Here is a 15,328-nt window from a genome sequence, read left to right on the forward strand (position 1 = left end):
GTCTGGATGCGTTCCTCTGTGATCTGTGCTAGATTGTGTGGTCCTGCTCTGGCAGGAGGGTTGGGCTAGATGATCTCCTTGGGTGTCTTCCAACCCCTAAGATCCTGTGATGACTGTAGAAAGGCAAGCATAACAAACAGGTCAAACAACAAGTGAAGAGCAAACCTAAATGTTAACAATGTAGAAACCAGAGTTGCTAAAGGATGTTGCATATGGACTTACAGCTTTGGTAAACCTCAGTCCTTGAACCCAGGGTTTGGACAGATGATGTTCAAACCAGAATATGATCTTAAGTGTTCCTCCTTTTCAAGACATGCTTCTAATTTCATTAGATCTTCAGCAAGTAATGCTCCTCTCCCCTAGTGCAGGATGAGTGATCTTCTATCCTGATTTTACAGTAAGAGCCTGAAGCAATTGCTGTAAATCTTTACCACTATAAAAACCACAACATTTTGTGACCATAAAAGTTGATCTCTTTTTCTGAATATTCCATGTGATTGCTTCTTCCTTTAACACCCATTCTAAAACAAACTCATATGTGACTTTGTGGGGTTCACATTGATTTTTAAGTTACATCTATTAATACCTGCATTAGTTCAGGGTCAACTTCATTTAAAGATATTTTAACTTGTAGTCTGCAGTAATGAACTAAAGTTATCTAGTAAGTATGCCATGATTACAGTTGAGCTCAAAAAATTGTCTTTTCAAATTCTACCATTCCAAGATGGCAGAAAATTTTTGAAGGAAGTTACTTTAAATCTGTTAATTCCCACAGATAACAAAAGGTAAAACTGTGTTAGCATTTTTAAGCACGAATTTTAGAAGGAAAAAAAACATCAACCAAACCAAACCAAACACCTACATTTGAACAAACCTGAAAAGATTAAATATATAAACATATTAAGTTTGCATTTAAAGAGGAAAAAAAAGATGTTTCATCATGACACAGAAGTTTTTAGTTTGTATTTTTAAAACACTAACAGCTTTGTATGTTTTTCTGGAGAGTAAATCAGTGCCATTTACCTTAAATGTTGGCTCAGGTTCTTCTGGTTCTGGACTTGATGGAACTGAAAGTGATATGTCCTGGGGTGACACATTTTCATCATTCTGTCAGAGAACCAAAGACACAAACAAAAACTCTAATTACTTGCTGAAACAACTCCCTTGTAATATTGCTTTCAAGGATGGAAACAGATCACCCTACAGAACCTGTTAATATTTCTGATCTCTCACTGTGGATTTTCTTTTTTTCCCCAATAGGAAAGCTTCCCTTCCTGAAGCATGTCTACAGTGCCTGAACAAGGGTCATGAACAGACTCCTTCTGCTCACTAATCCATACAAACGACTGCAGCTATGTTGAAGTGTGTTCATTTTGCACAATAATTTGCTTAAAACTGGCCATTTGTATTCTGAAGCAATGGTGATGCTATGCCATTTTAAAAGCTTCGTTACCTTCAGAATTCAAGTCAAATGGATGATAATATCTCAGCAATATCACAGAACATAGCTGAAATATTTCAGCAACCTAGAATGGCAACACTTGCTACTGGGCAGACTAATATATAATGAATTCACAGTCATTAGAACTAAATATAAATCATAAAAATTAGTACCACACAAAAGTGGAATCATAGAATGGCTTAGGATGGAAGGGACCTTAGAGATCACCTACTCGTCAGCTCCTTGTCATGACAGCCATGAATTACAAAATTAAGCACAAGAAGCATTAACAGAATTAACCAAAGACAACAAAAGATGGCTGCCTAAGTCCATCCTGAAGGACACCTATGACAAAAAAGCACATACAGCCATTATGTGCAGTACTCTAAGCCTGCAGCACTCAGCTCTCAAAAGGTTCAGTTAATGTTACTGAGTCAAGTCACAGACTGAAAAACTGAAAAAGTACTCTTGTGATGTTATCAGGTTTGTACCATGATGTTGTATCCAGTCTTAGGAGTGCCAGAATTACAGTACAGTTACTTTAGGGTCATAGAAATGCATAACTCCAATTCTCTTGGTTTAAAAATATTTATTCCCCTCCTCCCCATCCATCTCCTCCATCTGTTACATTCTTGAAGAAGAAATTAATCTTCTACCTTACATCATTCTCCTTTGGGTTTTCTACAGTTCTTAAAAGGATGTTTAACTCAATGACCTCACTGCTTAAGACTGCATTTGTAGAATATAACAGCAGCATGTCTCGAAACTTTCCTAAAACAACTCTAAGGCTGAGCCAGCAACTCCTCAAAACCACAAGACTAAAAATGCAGCTTAAATGCTAGAGATCAACCAAGAGGAAAAACTAAGATATATTTATGTTCTTTGTGTCTATGGATGATTTTAGTGAGGTTTATTTTGGTTGTTTGGGTTTGATTCAGGTCTTTTGATGCTGTTGTTTCTATTGTTTTGTGACAGGAATAGTTTTTTTTTACTTTTTAATCCATAATAAGTTGTTGGTTTTTTTTTAATTAAACTGCAGAGAAACATGAATGAAATTCTCCAGATGCAAAAAAAAAGGAAAAAAGTAAATTTGCACTTTTTCCTACTTGTAGCCAAAATGTGCACAGCCATCAATAAACTTAGATAAACACAAAGAAGTAACATACAATTCTAAATTGCATTTACCATACTACAGGCAATGAAATTTAATTTCTATTACTTTCATGTCATTTCAGGTTTTTGTGTTGCTTTGTTGGGTGTGGAGGTTTTCTCAGTTTTTAGTATGTGAGACTATGGCATCCTGGTTCATATTGGAAAAAGCATGGCAAACAGAACCAGGGATGCGTTTGTCCCTCCTTATTCAGCATTGGTGAGGCCTCACCTCAAATACTGTGCTCAGTTTTGAGCCATCACTACAAGGAGGACATCGAGGTGCTGGTAAAGGTTCGGAGAAAGGCAGCTAAGCTAGTGAAGGGTCTAGAGAATGAGGAAGAGCTGGAGGAAGTGGGACTGTGACTGTTTACCCTTCAGAAGAGGAGGCTGAGGGGAGATCTTGTTGCCTTCTACAATTGCCTCATAGGAGGTTGCAGAGAGGTGGCTGTAATTTTTTTCTCAAATGCAACAAGTGACAGGACAAGAAGAAATGGACTCTAGTTGTGTCGAGGGAAATTCAGGTTGGTTATTAGGAAAATTTTCTTCACAGAAAGGGACATCAGGCATGAGAACAGACTACCCAGGGAGGTGGTGGAGTTACCACTGCTGGAGGCATTTAAAAGAGATGAAGATGTGGGGCTGGGGGCCGTGGTTTACTGGTAGTGGCTTAGCAGTGGTGGTTGGACTGTGAGCTCTAGGAGAGCAGTTGGACTTGATGATCTCAAAGGTCTCTTCCAAGCTGAACAGTTCTATGATTCTATTGTGAGAGCAGACACGTTTCAAGGCTTCTGACTCCTTAATATAATAAATATTTCAGCTAACAATGTCCAACACAGTTGTGTTCAATTCACAAGTAGATTCTTCTCCCTTCTGGGCAGACTGCCAGCAAGTGACAGGCTGATGAGGCAGAAGTTGACATTCTATGTTATGAAAAAAATCCTAATCACATGTTTTAAAATCATTTGCACAATAGTATCTTTAGAAAGAAGCATGATTCAATCCAAAATATTTCTAAACTGTTAAAGGAAATGAGCAGCAATTAGAATCCTTTCTAGATTAAGAGATATTTCACGTATTTTCTCTTTATCTCATATTCTACAAGCAACGGGTTACATCCACATTTGTCAATGACTCAAACAAATAGATGAGCTCAGAAGAAAAGTGATGCCAGACAGTGAGAACTGTGAAAAAGTAATTTTGGGAATGGAAAACCACACAAAAAGCAAACCATTTAACACAAAAGTATCTTGCATAGCTTTTAAAAGTTGTATCACTGGTATCTGCTATGCCTTAAATGCATTTTAATGGCAATAAAAGTGGAGCAATAAATCATTCTAAGACAGTAGATTAAGACCTAACTGCAAAGAAAGTTAGTGCATTACACATTCTCTGGAAATGGAAACCTACTGTTTGAACCCTATATGCTAATACTCAACTACTTTATCGAGAACCAAGTTAATTTATTCCGTTACCACTGTCTTAATTATCTTAATACATATAATGAAGACAGACCAACTGAAAAAAAAATCTATTCTAATGCTATTGGTGAGAATTTAAGCATCTCATTGTAACCATAAGGCAGGATTAATCTATGAAACTTTTTTCCCTCTTATTTCTTGCTCATCATATTGTAAAAAAGAGTTGAGTAAGGAGAGATCAGCAGAATAAGGCTACACGTGTGTAACAGAAGACCAGAGTTAGCAAAAAGACAACAGAAATAGCAAACCAAATGCAACTAGTTTTACATGCATTCTATTTTTAGTAGCCTAACAATTGTATGCTAAGATGCCACCAAGTTTCAGAAACCTGGACAGAAGAGACAGCGTTTAGGTAAAAGCACAGTGAACTTGAAAAAGGTATCATTACTTCTCAACAGGCCATAGGCCATGTAAAAGCCTCTTGGTTTTTACCTAACATTTTTGCTAGCCCCACTTGCTGGAGCAGAAGGTGTTTCCTGCAGGTTGACGATGCCCTATATTCATAGACGGCATTTGGTGGGTGGGAAGGGACCCACGAAGGACACCTTGCCCAACTCCCCTCCAGTGAGCAGGAACACACTGTGCTGGTTTGAGGCTAACTGGAATATTTTAATGAGAGAAATTTGATTGTTGGTTGTGAAAAGAAAATAACAATGGTGTCTATATAACTCATTGCTTTGCTGAGAAGGATAAAAAAGTCAAAACATAAATAATGTTCCGGCGCTTTCTCCTGGGACATTGTCCTGTTCACTTCTCCGTCTGGTCTCTATGTTGTTTTAACTAATCATTTGCTTTTAACCCCATCTTGCTCTGACACCTCAGCTTTAATTTCAGCAATTAACATGTAAGTTTTGCCAGCCACTATAGGTTTCCAGTTTGTTTATGTGTGGGTTTCTGAGATAAAGGGAGAAGAGGAAAGAGAAGAGCTGGGTAGCTTTGAGCCCTTCTGGGCAGTTTGTTTTGTCTGGGAGAGACCTGAATAGAATTGTAAATATTTGTATATATTGTATATCTATATATAATTTTGCAGTGTTGTAAATATAGCTTCATCTTACTTCCAGAACACCTGAGTTAGTCTAGGTATACTTTCAAGTAGTAGGCGGAAAGTTCCTAACTCATTACACACCTTGAACTCAATCAGGCTGTCCAGGGCCACATCAAATCTGATCTTAAATGTCATTCAGTAAGCATCAATTCTGCTTTTACAAAAACGGCTGCAAGTTGTGCCAGGGGAGGTTCAGGTTGAATATTGCCAACATTTTCTTCACAAAAAGGGTTAGCAAGCACTGGAACAGGCTGCTCAGGGGGCTGATGGAGTAATCGTCCCTGAAAGTGTTTAAAAACCACACAGATGTGGTGCTGAGGGATATGGTTTTGTGGTGGCTTCTCAGCAGTGATGGCATTGTGAGCTCTAGGCGAGTGGTAAATGCTTCATAAATCTCAAAGGTTTCTCCCAACCACAATGCACCTATAAATGATGCTTGCAAAAAACAAGAACTTGGCTTATTTTCCATATCAACTTGAATACTTACGAAATTCACTGAAAAATAAGTTCTACTTACAAAACATTTTAATTTAATCTAACAGGAAATGAGGCTGCTTTTGAAAAAAAGAGCATTGTAAGGGGAAAAAAAAACAATTGCATTTGCAACCATCTCGTCAATTTAAAACGTTGCCACACACAACTTAAACCTCACATACATTCTGGCAATCCTGGTACAGTCGTTTTTAAACACTGCTGGTGGTTTGGCTTTGTGAACAACCTGCAATATGTAAGCTGACAGAGGACTGGTGGTGCAGACATTCACATTAATTAGTATGTAGGAATAGTCTACAATATAGACTTTATTACTGCAACCTGATATCAACTCATCTATATTTGCATGCAATGTTTAATCAAGAATATGCTCATTTGAGCAGTATGGTAGTAATTGATCATTTCATAGCCCTCTTCTTATTGCTATGAGTATCTATAGTCCACCTGAATTGCCTTCCCCAGAGAATAAAGTCAACTACTTTAATGGATAGTTTTTACTGGATTTTAAATTAACAACATATTTATCAGCTTTTGGGCAGTTTTGGGTGGTCCCTGTGTAATAAACTGAAGTAACCAGATGCCTCAAGGTGTGTTTTAAAATAGCTCATACAATTCAAGCAAATCTGGAATCAGAAATGATTATAAAATACAGCAGCAAGCCTAAGAAAATCACCCTAAATATACTAATAGCTACATGAAGGGAAGAGGTATCATAGTATCATAGTATCATCAGGGTTGGAAGAGACCTCACAGATCATCAAGTCCAACCCTTTACCACAGAGCTCAAAGCTAGACCACGGCACCAAGTGCCACGTCCAGCCTTGCCTTGAAGTGCCCCAGGGACGGCGACTCCACCACCTCCCCGGGCAGCCCATTCCAGTGTCCAATGACTCTCTCAGTGAAGAACTTTCTCCTCACCTCAAGCCTAAATCTCCCCTGGCGCAGCCTGAGGCTGTGTCCTCTCGTTCTGGTCCTGGCCACCTGAGAGAAGAGAGCAACCTCCCCCTGGCCACAACCACCCCTCAGGTAGTTGTAGACAGCAATAAGGTCAGCCCTGAGCCTCCTCTTCTCCAGGCTAAACAATCCCAGCTCCCTCAGCCTCTCCTCGTAGGGCTGTGCTCAAGGCCTCTCACCAGCCTCGTCGTCCTTCTCTGGACACGCTCAAGCATCTCAACGTCCCTTTTAAACTGGGGAACCCAGAACTGAACACAATACTCAAGGTGTGGTCTAACCAGTGCAGAGTACAGGGGCAGAATGACCTCCCTGCTCCTGCTGACCACACCATTCCTGATGTTTGTACTGGAAATAATCCACACAAAAAATCCCTTCAAACACTTTTAGAATGCTCAAAGACCAAGAGGCTGCTCTGAAAGGAACTCTGGCATTATGAAAGATGGAGATACAATTTACCACCTCTCTTACAACATTTTATTTTTTAATCAGCATAGTGCTTACACAAGAAATAGAAAGAAACGTTTAAAGCTTCACAATCATGACTATCAAAGTAGCCCTATTCTATGTTTAATATTATTTCAGCTTCATATTCCTTTGCAAAGAGTGTTTGCTTAGAAAATTGATGCCATTTTCATTTGCTACAAACCAGTTTGTTTTTTGTTTTAGGACAATCTCAGTGAGAGCTACAGATAAGAGATGAAAATGCATATGGAAGAAAAATATGTAAGAATCTTTTCTTCCCTGAATGTTAGCACTGTCATCCACCTTATTTCTCTGGATGATTAATTTTCTACATGTCAAACATTTTCACATACCCACTCTGAAATGTTAGTTTATCAGAAACACACAATTATATTCTCAAGTCTGCATCTGGCAGATCCATCTCAAAAACATAAACTGAAAGTTTTAGGAATAACCCTCTATCATAGCTATCACAGTTACAGCACAAACTCACTCAGATGACAAGCTGCAAGTTAAAACCTACCTTTCTGAGTGGCTGTACATAGCATGCTTGTACGTCAATGTTTTAAGTGTGAAACCTTTAGTACAAGTGACACAAATGTCTGTGCTTGCTTCAGCTCTCAAATTTAGAAAGAACTTCATTATTACCTTTGGTACACAGAATACCAAACAGTAATATTTACACAGTGATTATACTTTATGAGGAATGTATTAGATCATAAATCAGAGTTGTTTGTGTTGGAAGGGACCACTAAAGATCATCTAGTCCAACCCCACTGCAGTCAGCAGGGATGTCCTCCAATAGATCAGGTTAAGCCTGACCTTGAATATCTCCAGGGATATGGGGCCTTCACTACCTCCCTGAGCAACCTGTTCCAGTTTTCTACCACCTTCATGGGAAAGAATTTCTTCCTAACATGCAATCTACTCTCACCTCATTTCAAACCATTGTCCCTCATCATTGCAGGTTCCCTTCTGACACTGGAAGGCTGCTATTGGGTCTGGCCAGAGCCTTCTCCTTGTCTAGGCGGAACAGATCCAGCTCACTCAGCCTGTTTTCACAGCAGAAGTGTTGAAATCCCCTGATCATTACTGTGGGCCTCCTCTGGACCTGCTCCATCAGGTCTATGTCCTTCTGTTGCGGGGTCCAGAAATGGTCACAGCACTCCAGGTGAGAGACAAGTATTTAGTCAAGAAAATCCTAATAAAAATCTCACCATCTGTGGAACCTGCTATGCTGATTACATCCAGAAGTAGTTTACCTACTACAGACTGTTGGGCTTTAAGCACTGCAGTATTTCTGCTGTTCTGAGTTCAGCAGCTCAAAAATGCCAGATTTGCTTATGTTTTCTCCTGTCCCCTGAGCAGTTACAGATTCTCATTTTAAGTCTCTTTATTTTAATAAGATAAAAGCACATCCAAAAGAAAAGTTGAGGTCCATGACTAAATACACTTGAGTGGTCCCTGGACCATATTTCAGCATTATAACCATGAACCTTTTATACAACATAAGAGCAGTGCAGCTGTTTTCACTAGCAACCCTTTCCATCTTCCCTTCTCTCACTTTCTTTGGATGACATTATTTGAAGGTTCTAGTTAAAAACACATGCAAAATAAAGAGAAATTGCAGATCTTGAAAAATGGAAGGAACAAGATAAAGGCTATTCTATCTCAGAAGAATGTCAAGATACTGCCTCAGTGGATGACATAATGCTCAAAGCTTAAAATAGTGGTTTTCATTACACTAATATAAATTCTTCCATTACAATAATAAACTCATTGGAAGTAAATGTCTTTTCAGCAATTATCTTGTGATTTCTTAACACTGTAAACTGCCTTTAATGCACAGTATTTTAGAAGAATATGCTACTAATGTTATACTCATAATTTCAACTTGAGAATTCTTTCAACTTTGCAGCATCTACAGTTCATGAAGAAGTTGAAAAGTGCAATACAGATGTTTCTAAAGTTTACAAAGGTTTAAACTTTCGTCATCGTTTAGCATTTGATTCAAAGGCTCCTTTGTTAAAAGTTATTCACCTGAATACTTTCTTTGCTAACAGCATTTTCAGCAGAGGGTGCTATTCAGCTGCTGACTACCTGGCATTTTGAGTGTAGCTTTATTCAAATATTGCTGCAAGTGTGTGACAGCTCCCTGAGAAATGCTGTTAGAGCTGCCTAAACTTAAGATCTGCCCAAACTTAAGATCTCCCCATTTTATTTGCTCTTGTTTATTGATTTCTTCATTTCTGTTTCTTTTAGGCAGTTAAATCACTGAGGTAAACCATTTTGTGGCCAAGAGAAAAAAATAATTAACAATTACAGATGCAGTTTACATAGCTTAATGCATGTCATAAAGAAACTTCTGTATTTCATTAACTAGATCTGTTAATTTCTTGTCTTCAGGCCTCTTGTAACAAAGATAAATACATCTCACCCATCTTAGCAGATGCCAAAAGAACACAATGAACACATACTCCAAAAGGCATGCAAGTGACTTACTAAAGTATCAGTAAAAACATATTGATTAGCTAAAAATACTCAATTGTTATTCATATCACTTCATATAAATAGGCTAATCCTAGCTGACTAGTTACAATGAAGATTTGTGCCAGAAAAACAGATTTTCTTCTCTATTTGTGAAAGCTGAAAAAAAGCATCTTTTTATAAAACTTGAATACATCAGGAAAAAAAAGGTTTCCCAAATCTCACAGTTCTGTGACCTGCTCCACCTTTTCAGTTCTCCTTAAAATATCACTAAGTGCTTATGTGATCCAATGTCTGCAAATAATTCCTGCCAGGCTCTGGAGAAAGTTATTACAGAGGACGGTCAATCCTTGTCTACATCAAAGGCTCCAGAACATCAGAAACAGTACAACTCTTTTAAAATAAGAATGCTTTAACATATTTTCTCTGTAGCCTCAACCTAGAGCAGCAAGTTTAAGAAATTGAGGAAGAGGAAAAAGGAAGAATTTTTTAAGATCAGCAGAAAACTTAACTGTTCTGCATGCAAACACAGCACCTTAGTCAATGTTTAAAAGCATGAACATTCAGATGGTAATTATTACTAGAGTTAGTCTTCCATAGCATTTTCTTTTTACAAAGTTAGTGCTTCAGTTAAGCATTAAATGAGAATATTCACCAGTAGTTCAACTCTGTAAATAATTACAACTGCATCTAAAATAAGCCTATAGGTTTTTCACTCCAATCACTATAACACCACCAGCAAAACCAGAGAAGGTTATACTTACTGCAGTAAAAACTTTAAAACTATTTTACATGAGATAGACTCCTGTCCCAAATTTCACTGCTAGAAAACACAAGATGATGGGAGCATGCAAGAAGTAGACAGCAGGTGTACTGCTGGCATTGTTATCCCAGTCACACAAAGGTCAGAGAAGGCTGGATTACTCAAATAACCAAGCAGAACTGAGAACACAACACCAAACCTATGGTGTTGCAGCAATGTTGCTAGTAGTCAAGATCATTTATACACAATTATGTGGGCTACTGTCACAGCAATGAATCCAGTAGACCACATTAAGTCTCCCTAGGAATCTGCTAGGTATTCATTATACACTATACAATAAGCCACACTATAGTTGATGAGGTAGTTGTAGAAAATTGAAGTTAATTACTACAGCTCACTATCTTACTATAAATGTTTCTGTTAGACTTCATCCTGAAGACCTGACTAGAGTTTTATTTACCTGAAGGTAGGTTGTAGCCAAGTGGGAGTTGGTCTCTTCTCCCAGACAACTAACAACAGAACAAGGGGACACAGTCTCAAGCTGTGCCGGGGGAAGTACAGGCTGGATATTAGGAGGAAGTTCTTCATAGAGAGAGTGATTTGCCATTGGAATGGGCAGCCCAGGGAGGTGGTGGAGTCACCATTCCTGGAGGTGTTCAAGAAAAGACTGGCTGAGGCACTTAGTGCCATAGTCTAGTTGACTAGAAAGGGCTGGGTGATAGGTTGGACTAGGTGATCTTGGAGATCCCTTCCAACCTGGCTGATTCTATGATTTTTGCCTATCCAAATTGAACAGTACTTCTAGTACTTCTAATTGGAATAACATAACACACATACATTTAAATGTATGGTATCAGTAAAGCAAATGTAAGAATTGCTTCCTTCCAGTTTGAAAGGAGGTAACTTTGTGTATTGTTTTTTAACATTTCGTAAGAGACCCATCACAAAACCCAGACTGAGTTCAGTGTTCAGACTGCTGAAGTCCATGTAACAGTTTTCAAATTTACATTTCTGATTTTTAAAGTAAAAAAAAAAAAATTGGAATATTTCATCTCATTTCCCTGAACACAGCTTTATACCAACAGAAGTTTTAACACTTATAAATAATGAAAAAATATTTCATAGGAGTGTTACTCAAAATGTTTTGTAAATAGGGGTAAATTTACTTTCACACTACTATTCATACTGTTTGATTTAAAGATCAGAAAATAAACAGGACAGTAGACTACGCAGAAGTGATGAGTTTTGATAGCAACAAGTCAAAACAGGAGGTGCTCAGGTTAAGAAAATGTGAAGTATGTTTGATGAAGTTTCAACTTAAGATACTTGTTAACAGGAAACTCACTACTACAGAGAGCCAGTGTGAGAAGGTTGTAGTGAGACTGATGGTCTTTTCTCCTAAGTAGATAGTGATAGGATGAGAGGATATGAGTTTAAGTTGTGGCAAAGGTTTGGGTTGGACTGAGAGAGTTGTGAGGCATTGGAACACCCTGCCAAGGGTGGCGGTAGAGTCACCATCCCTATTTGGATATATAACACACTCCTTTACTCAATGAAGTGCACATACAGAGATCACCTCTTCAGTTTGACTGTCAGCAATTAAAAGCTCTGGACAGAAGGTTGCTTGCTAGCTTATGTACTAGTTCCATCCCTGAGGTTGTTAAGAGGCAAAATTTACACCACCCGCTACTCAGACATGAGGTTCTAAGAACACTCCTTCCCTCCTTCATTGCTATTGTACTCCTGACTTTGTCAGTAGAAAAGCATCTCCAGCATTCCCAGTTACCATAGGAAGCAAATGTTCACATTTCTGAAGGGCAGAGTCATACCCTTCAATTAGCCTCAAGCTTGATTGGCTTTTTCTTTTGATCACAAGCTTATTTTCATTACATTATCCTGCTAGAAAAGAACAGTAAATCTAATATTCAAGAGAACATCAGATACTTTTCAATGCTAATCTGTATATGCCTCCAAACAAAGTCTAATGGAGTTGCTTCTAAGATGGCAAAGGATTTTTTTGACTGAAATGCCATACTTCTGCTGAGACATCCAGTAGTCTACCAGTGTCACTATCTGTGAAGTTTTGGGGCAAAATGAAAAAGCTCCATAAACGTTTATGACAACTCAGTGATTTCACACACTAGAAGAGTTTAACACCTCCAATCAAGATGACCGAGCAGGATGTGCTAAGCTTCTTGTCAAAACAAACAGAAAAGATGAAAAGAATGAGGAAAACAAAGCCTTAGGAAAAAAGTTATTAGCATTCACTTGCTTAAGGCAAGTTTGATCAATGAGATTGATTTTAACTTTTTTTTTCCCCTCTCAGAATTCTCGAATCCTCTTTAATAAAAGCACATCCATGATTAGTTTGTGGGGTTTGTTTGTTTATTTTTTAATTTAGCATTATTTCCTCAGTGAAGCAGAACAACAATATCTGGTATTATTTTTGCAGCCAGGAAAAGTGCAGAAAAAGTCCTGTCTTAAACAGCAAAAATAAGTGAACACTTTCTTGACCACTGTAATTCAATGCATAAAGGAAATTACAATAGCCTCATAAGCCTAAACAGAAGATTAGCTAATTTGGGCTTTTGTTCCATTTAAAGCTCACCTGATGCAGTAATCTCTTCAGTTTCAACAACTGAGTTTTCACAGCTGTGCAGTCCTGGACCATGTGTCGAAGGGTCATTTCATCAAGCATCACAGTATTCTCTGGTAAACCTACCATCTGTCTAGAAGCCTGGTAATAATTTGGTGCTCCATAGCTTTCAAAGTGACTGATAGGAGATTCTAGGTAGTTTGAGCCCCTAATGACAAACAAACAAAAATAGAATTGAAATGATAGACAGTCATGACAACCTAGAGCTAAAGAGCATTTAGCAAAAAAGGTGCTATGTAACATGGGCTACACTCGCACATCTTGACATACAACAAAAAAGAAATTCATCAGAAAATGCCAACTCTGTTTTACTGAAATGCTGGGCTCCTCTGCATACATCTTTTGCAAACTAACAACTACAGTACCCTAAAACTAAATCTTTGGCAAACTAACAACTACAGTACCATAAACCTGAATCTTTGGCAAACAAACAACTACAGTACCCTAAACTAAATCTTTGGCAAACTAACAACTACAGTACCCTAAACTAAATCTTTTGCAAACTAACAACTACAGTACCCAAAACTGAATCTTTTGCAAACTAACAACTACAGTACCCTAAAACTGGATCTTTGGCAAACTAACAACTACAGTACCCTACAACTAGTTTGCTCAACAAGATTTCTGTAAGCTCAGTCATTCAAGCTCACCTATATGCACCACAGCATTACAGCTAATTTAGAAACAAATTAATGAGTTAAAAGCTGTCAGAAAATAAAAACTCACATGGTCAGGCAGTGATTTTTTTGTTCAGTTCATTTGGGTTTTTTTTTTTCCTCCAAGGACATAAGGTAATTTAATCATTAGAATATAAACACAAGTAACAAATATTTGGATTAAAAACTGAGATAGAAACCAAAGTTTCTTAGAGAAATTGTTACAAGTCTCAGTGATACTTCCACACAGATACAATATTTACAGACATAAAACTATTTTAAAACTGTGTTATACTACTACTTGAAATCCTTTAGTGCAGTAGTTTGACAGAAAAAAGACAAGTACTTTACCTGTTCAAATCATTTTTACCATGAATATAGTGATCAGTATGGCCAAGATGATAGTGATCCTGTGTATTCCATCGTTGTTGTGGTGCTCTTTTCCAGAATCCTTCCTGATGCTGCCTTGCACTTCTGTCTTGCCTCTCATAATGGTTCATATTTTCACATTCCTCTACAGAGTGCATCAGGTAAAAACAAATTACAAAATTTCTTTGTAAGACCTTGTAAATAAAATATTTACTATGTGCTAGTAATAGATGAAATGTAAAATCTGTGGGGTTTTGTTTTTTTAAACTGGTTCTAAAAGGTAATCATTTTCCAAGTGTCAAGCAGAGTTCTATAATAATGTCGTATTTTTGCCAGTGTATGAACATGTCTCAAGAATAAAAGTAACCTCTAGCAGAAACTACAGAAGTCAGCTTTCACTTGATTTCTGAGCAGGAAATCATTTGGAGGAGGAAGTACTATGGGGAAGAAAAAAAGTGAATTCAGAAGTAACATTTTCCTCTGACTCACTGACAGTATCTTCAGGCCTTTTAAAAAGTTCTAACAACACACAAGCAGAAAGACGACATTTTAGGAGAAGAACAGTACTTCATTCCAAAACAGAACAGTGTCATTAAATACAGAGATATATCATTCTATTCTTTTCCACTTCAAAGACAATTAATCTTTATCTGGACAGCAGGCATGACTTTCAACAAGCAAAGAAAATAATCTCTTTAAAACATTAACTTGTGTAAAGCAAAGCAGATTCCACAAACTTCTTAAGGGAACAAAAGCTATATTTGGCAACAGCTTGTAAACCCACTAGAAACAAAGCCAAAACAACTGCCACCCATGCAGTTCCACACGGCAGAAAAAGGCATCAACTGCTCTTCTGCCATTGCACTTTCTCCTTCACTTACCCAAGGAGTTTTCCCTCACATTGTTGCTCCTTGGCTAGAAGAATAACTCTAGACAAGTGAACAGTGTTTTACTCAGCTGCCTACTCAGACGTAGTTGCGCACAAGACGCTTGTAAACAGGCCTTCCTTCCTGCTTAGTTCCCAGCCTGCGTGTTGGTGGGAAGGGAGCCCAGTTTTACCCTGTGATTTAAAACTGCCATCCTCGCTCACTGCATACTTGCTGCGCTAGAGCTGTTTCTATAAATAGTCTCCAAGCGGCATCCCAGACTCCAAAGAGAAACAAGGAGAGTTTCTGAGGACCTGGAAAGTCTTAAGAGGCTGACATCAGTGCAATCACACAATTAAGTACTGGCACAAAGCGCTGTTAAATATGACAAATACTCATAACTACAGTTCAGTTTTTATCACCTAAAACCCAAAAAGTTAGTTAAGAAAGTAAACTTGTTCACCTAAAGTATCATCTTTCTATCCCTCCATATGTCATAACACATTA

The 15,328-nt window shown here is 37.9% G+C and overlaps 1 protein-coding gene across 7 annotated transcripts in view; it reads right to left on the reverse strand.

Moving 5' to 3' along the window:
* Nucleotides 1-15,328, reverse strand: part of CCSER2 (coiled-coil serine rich protein 2) — an 80,145-nt gene that overhangs the window by 26,994 nt on the left and 37,823 nt on the right. For all 7 annotated transcript variants that reach the window (XM_064145132.1, XM_064145133.1, XM_064145131.1 and 4 more), the window contains 3 exons: nucleotides 13,938-14,100; nucleotides 12,883-13,078; nucleotides 1,024-1,107 (listed from right to left, as the gene is read on the reverse strand). In XM_064145132.1, the coding sequence (XP_064001202.1) occupies nucleotides 1,024-1,107; nucleotides 12,883-13,078; nucleotides 13,938-14,100 (443 nt within the window). The remainder of the gene's footprint in view (nucleotides 1-1,023; nucleotides 1,108-12,882; nucleotides 13,079-13,937; nucleotides 14,101-15,328) is intronic.

This window comes from Pogoniulus pusillus, chromosome 6 (assembly GCF_015220805.1).
Source record: "Pogoniulus pusillus isolate bPogPus1 chromosome 6, bPogPus1.pri, whole genome shotgun sequence".
In the NCBI taxonomy this organism is placed as follows: Eukaryota; Metazoa; Chordata; class Aves; order Piciformes; family Lybiidae; genus Pogoniulus; species Pogoniulus pusillus.